The sequence below is a fragment of the Seriola aureovittata genome, chromosome 2 (assembly GCF_021018895.1).
Source record: "Seriola aureovittata isolate HTS-2021-v1 ecotype China chromosome 2, ASM2101889v1, whole genome shotgun sequence".
Taxonomy (NCBI): domain Eukaryota; kingdom Metazoa; phylum Chordata; class Actinopteri; order Carangiformes; family Carangidae; genus Seriola; species Seriola aureovittata.
This window is the reverse complement of record NC_079365.1, coordinates 31535764-31540000: the sequence shown is the minus strand read 5'-3', so window position 1 is coordinate 31540000 and position 4237 is coordinate 31535764. Positions and strand designations below refer to the sequence as shown.

At 48.9% G+C, this 4237-nt stretch overlaps 1 protein-coding gene across 1 annotated transcript in view; it reads left to right on the top strand.

The window, feature by feature from the left end:
- The window catches only part of pck1 (phosphoenolpyruvate carboxykinase 1 (soluble)), a 4823-nt gene extending 877 nt beyond the window's left edge, over positions 1-3946 (top strand). Inside the window, exons 3-10 of the mRNA XM_056385313.1 lie at positions 480-664; positions 809-1012; positions 1121-1308; positions 1395-1557; positions 1649-1873; positions 2110-2241; positions 2353-2448; positions 2984-3946. Of these exons, the coding sequence (XP_056241288.1) occupies positions 480-664; positions 809-1012; positions 1121-1308; positions 1395-1557; positions 1649-1873; positions 2110-2241; positions 2353-2448; positions 2984-3441 (1651 nt within the window). The 3' untranslated portion in view covers positions 3442-3946. The remainder of the gene's footprint in view (positions 1-479; positions 665-808; positions 1013-1120; positions 1309-1394; positions 1558-1648; positions 1874-2109; positions 2242-2352; positions 2449-2983) is intronic.
- Positions 3947-4237: the final 291 nt, after the last annotated feature.

Here is a 4237-nt window from a genome sequence, read left to right as displayed (position 1 = left end):
TGTGTGTGTGTGAGTGTGTGTGTGTGTGTGAGTGTGTGTGTGTGTGTGTGTGTGTGTGTGTGTGTGATCAACAGAAAACATTCACAGTCATTTTGATCTATGCAAACTTATTTATGTATAAGATTAACTTTACATTCAAATGTTACTGCAACATAAATGTAAGAGTTTATAGATAACTTTGATTATTGCCAATTAATTTCAAACTGATTGATCGAGGACGAAGAGATTTCCCAGACACGACATCAAATTAGCTCCAAAGCTTTTATTTAGATTTTCTCCCACCAGAAAAATAATTTTGATGTTGTATTATATTAACATACAGATTATTACATTTAAATTGTGAAATGACCACGTGTTAAACTAAAACATCTACACTCCCTACCTCCTTCCTCCTCCTCCTCCTCCTCCTCCTCCTCTTCCTCCTCCTCCTCCTCTTCCTCCTCCTCCTCTTCCTCCTCCTCCTCCTCCTCCTCCTGCAGCTGGTTGGCGAGGACCGACCCGAGGGACGTGGCTCGTGTGGAGAGTAAGACGGTGATTGTGACCCGGGAACAGAGGGACACGGTGCCCACGCCGCTGGGAGGAGGAGTCAGTCAGCTGGGCCGCTGGATGTCCCCGGAGGAGTTGGACAAAGCCGTGTCTCAGCGGTTCCCGTGCTGCATGAAAGGTACCACAGAGACCGGGTCCAGGTCTGATCCGGTTCGGACCGAGTTCCTGTAAAACTCTGATGATGTAAATTTGGACTTTCACATTAAAAGAGAATCAGTTTTCAGAGTCATGGTTGACTTCACGTGATCGTCTCTGTCCTCAGGTCGGACCATGTATGTGATTCCCTTCAGCATGGGTCCCGTGGGTTCCCCCCTCTCCAAGATCGGAGTGGAGCTGACCGACTCGCCCTACGTGGTCGCCAGTATGAGGGTGATGACCCGGATGGGGAAGGCCGTGCTGTCCGCTCTGGGAAACGGCGAGTTTGTCCAGTGTCTGCACTCGGTCGGCTGTCCTCTGCCGCTCAAAAGTACGTCCGCAACGCCGGCGACCTGATGCTACTTTTAGCATTAGCTGATGAATACATTTTGTACTCCCTCAAAATACAATTGAACCCATTTCCTGTTTCCACCCTCAGAGCCGCTGGTGAACAACTGGCCCTGTAACCCCGAGCAGACGTTGATCGCCCACATCCCGGACCGCCGGCAGATCGTCTCGTTCGGCAGCGGTTACGGAGGAAACTCCCTCCTGGGAAAGAAGTGCTTCGCCCTGCGCATCGCCTCGCGCATCGCCAAGGAGGAGGGCTGGCTGGCCGAGCACATGCTGGTGAGGAAAACCACCCGTCCATCCAAAAGTCAGAGTAGGTAACCCTAACCTAACCCTAACCCTGACCATGTGTTTCCTGTGTTCAGATCCTGGGCGTCACCAACCCTGCGGGGGAGAAGAAGTACATGGCGGCGGCGTTCCCCAGCGCCTGCGGGAAAACAAACCTGGCCATGCTCTGCCCCACGCTGCCGGGCTGGAAGGTCGAGTGCGTGGGCGACGACATCGCCTGGATGAAGTTTGACGACCAAGGTGAGAGAAGGAAGTTGAACTTGACATCAGAGTCATTAAAATTTTATTAACAATGACGCAAACTGACAGGACTCTTCTTCCTCTTCGTCAGGAAACCTCCGCGCCATCAACCCAGAGAACGGCTTCTTCGGCGTTGCACCCGGCACCTCTGCCAAAACCAACCCCAACGCCATGGCAACCATCGTCAAGAACACCCTCTTCACCAACGTGGCGGAGACCAGCGACGGCGGGGTGTACTGGGAGGGAATGGATCAGTCGCTGCCGGAGGAAGTCACCATCACATCCTGGAAGAACAAACCCTGGAGCTCGGAGGATGGTGCGAGATTTTTTAATTAGTTAGGAAACAGAAAAGGAACCAAGTCGAGGTTGAAGACGTTGGTTTCAGTCAATAGTTTCTACTTTCTGAAACAAAAACTCAAAAATCTTCTTACTGGATTAAACCGATTCTTCAGTTTATTTTAGAGAGCAGTTTTAATTCATGAGATAGTCGGAGGTCTGTACGTCATGGAGAACGTCACTATCTTACCTCCCTGCCCTGGTCTCTCTCTCCAGGTGAACCCTGTGCTCATCCCAACTCTCGTTTCTGCACTCCGGCCGGTCAGTGCCCCATCATCGACCCGCTGTGGGAATCCCCAGAGGGAGTCCCCATCGAGGCCGTCATCTTCGGAGGCCGCAGACCAGAAGGTGAGAGGGAAACCAGAGAAACCAGAGCAGTGGTAGAGGACGAGTTACAGTGGATTCAGATAAGAGAGAGGAGAAGATATAAATCTGATTTATGACTGTGTTTCCTGTCAGGTGTCCCTCTGGTGTACGAGGCCTTCAGCTGGCAGCACGGAGTGTTTGTCGGAGCGGCCATGAGATCGGAGGCCACAGCTGCAGCTGAACACAAAGGTCAGTGACCTTCAGTTGACCAGTTACTGTTCGTGTGTCTTTCCACCATTGAATCAGCTCAGAAACCTGCACCTACAGTTTTACTAAAGTCTGACACTGGTTGAATTTCTCCTTAGCTGAGGGAGTTACTTCAGGTACAGCTGAGGAAAGAGGAGTGAGCTGATCAAACCAGAAACTGATGCCGATCAAATCTATAGAGCAAAATCAACAAATCAATTCCTCTGGTTGAGGCTCCATCCGGTTCTTCTGATGGAGGAAAAAATGTTGCAGATAAGATCCAATCAGAGGAGCCTTTAGTAGTTTTCTTTCAACAGTTTAAGTGACTTTAAGTGATTCCTTCAGTATAAGACCAAGATCAGGAGAACACCTTCAATACTTCATGAACATTTTAAGGAAACTTTACGTGGAAGACTTAATGGTGTTTTTATTCTAAGGAAGCTTTAACTCAGACTTTAAGACAAATCTTAACTTAAGGTGTTCTGCTGAACTGGCCCCTGATCCTCACCTGTCCTCTGTCTGCTCTTCTTTTCTCCAGGTAAGGTGATCATGCACGACCCGTTCGCCATGCGTCCGTTCTTCGGCTACAACTTCGGACAGTATCTCTCTCACTGGCTGAGCATGGCCGACCGCCCCGGCGCCATACTCCCCAAGATCTTCCACGTCAACTGGTTCCGCAAGAGCCCGACCGCCGGCTTCCTGTGGCCCGGCTTCGGCGACAACATCCGCGTTCTGGACTGGATGTTCAGGCGGGTGAACGGCGAAGCCGGCGCCATGCCCTCCGCCGTGGGATACCTGCCGTGCGGCGACTCCCTGAACCTCCAGGGTCTGCGGGAACACGTGGACCTGGACCAGCTGTTCTCCCTGGACCAGGAGTTCTGGCAGAGGGAGGTGGAGGAGGTGAGGAAGTACTTCACCACGCAGGTGAACGACGACCTGCCCAACGAGATGGCGCGGCAGCTGGACCTCCTGCAGCAGAGGGTGAAGCAGATGTAGAGCAGGAACTCGTCTGTAGAACAACATCAGGAAATCTAGAAGAGAAATGTAATAATTCTGAAGAATATCTCGTGGTTGTTTTACTGAGCGTCTCTTTTTATTAGAGATTTCTGGTATTTTTCACTTTTTTAAATCGACTGTTGGTTATCTAGAACCCTCTCTCTCCTGTTCGAGACGATTCACCTGTTAAATCTGTCCCAGGTGAAGCTCATGAACGTGTAGGAATAGAAGATGAACACATTCCTCACTCGCTGATGCTGTGAATAGGATTGTTTCCTGTCTGTCTTCTCACATGCTGCTGCAGCGGCACAGTGTTTAAACTATTTAATAAGTTATTATGAATCACACTGTCCTGACAGAGAGAGCGAGTCCAGCTCCTGTGACGTTTGACCTCTCACGTTTTCTGTTCCTGTCGTATTTTATGTTTTAATTTATTTTTATACAGTTTGTTTCTGTTTTAATCTTCAGCCCCCGACGAGGGAAACATTCTTAATAAAGATATTTAAACTGATCAGTGATTCAGCTTCATTTTTCCTGGTTGTTCTTGTTGTTTTGTGAAACAGTCATGTGACTGGAGCAGAACGTCACAGTTAGTTTACCTGCTTTGTTTCAGTTCCTGGATTCCTGTGAGATCATGATGATATTTGATTCCTTAGATCCTCACCAGTTTAACACTGCTGCTTGACAAAAACCAAAGACATGAGTACGGTCTGTCATGAGGCTTTTATTATAAAGTGACCAAATGAAAACCAGTTTAGTTTCCAGTTAATAGTCAATACATCATTTAAATATCCAA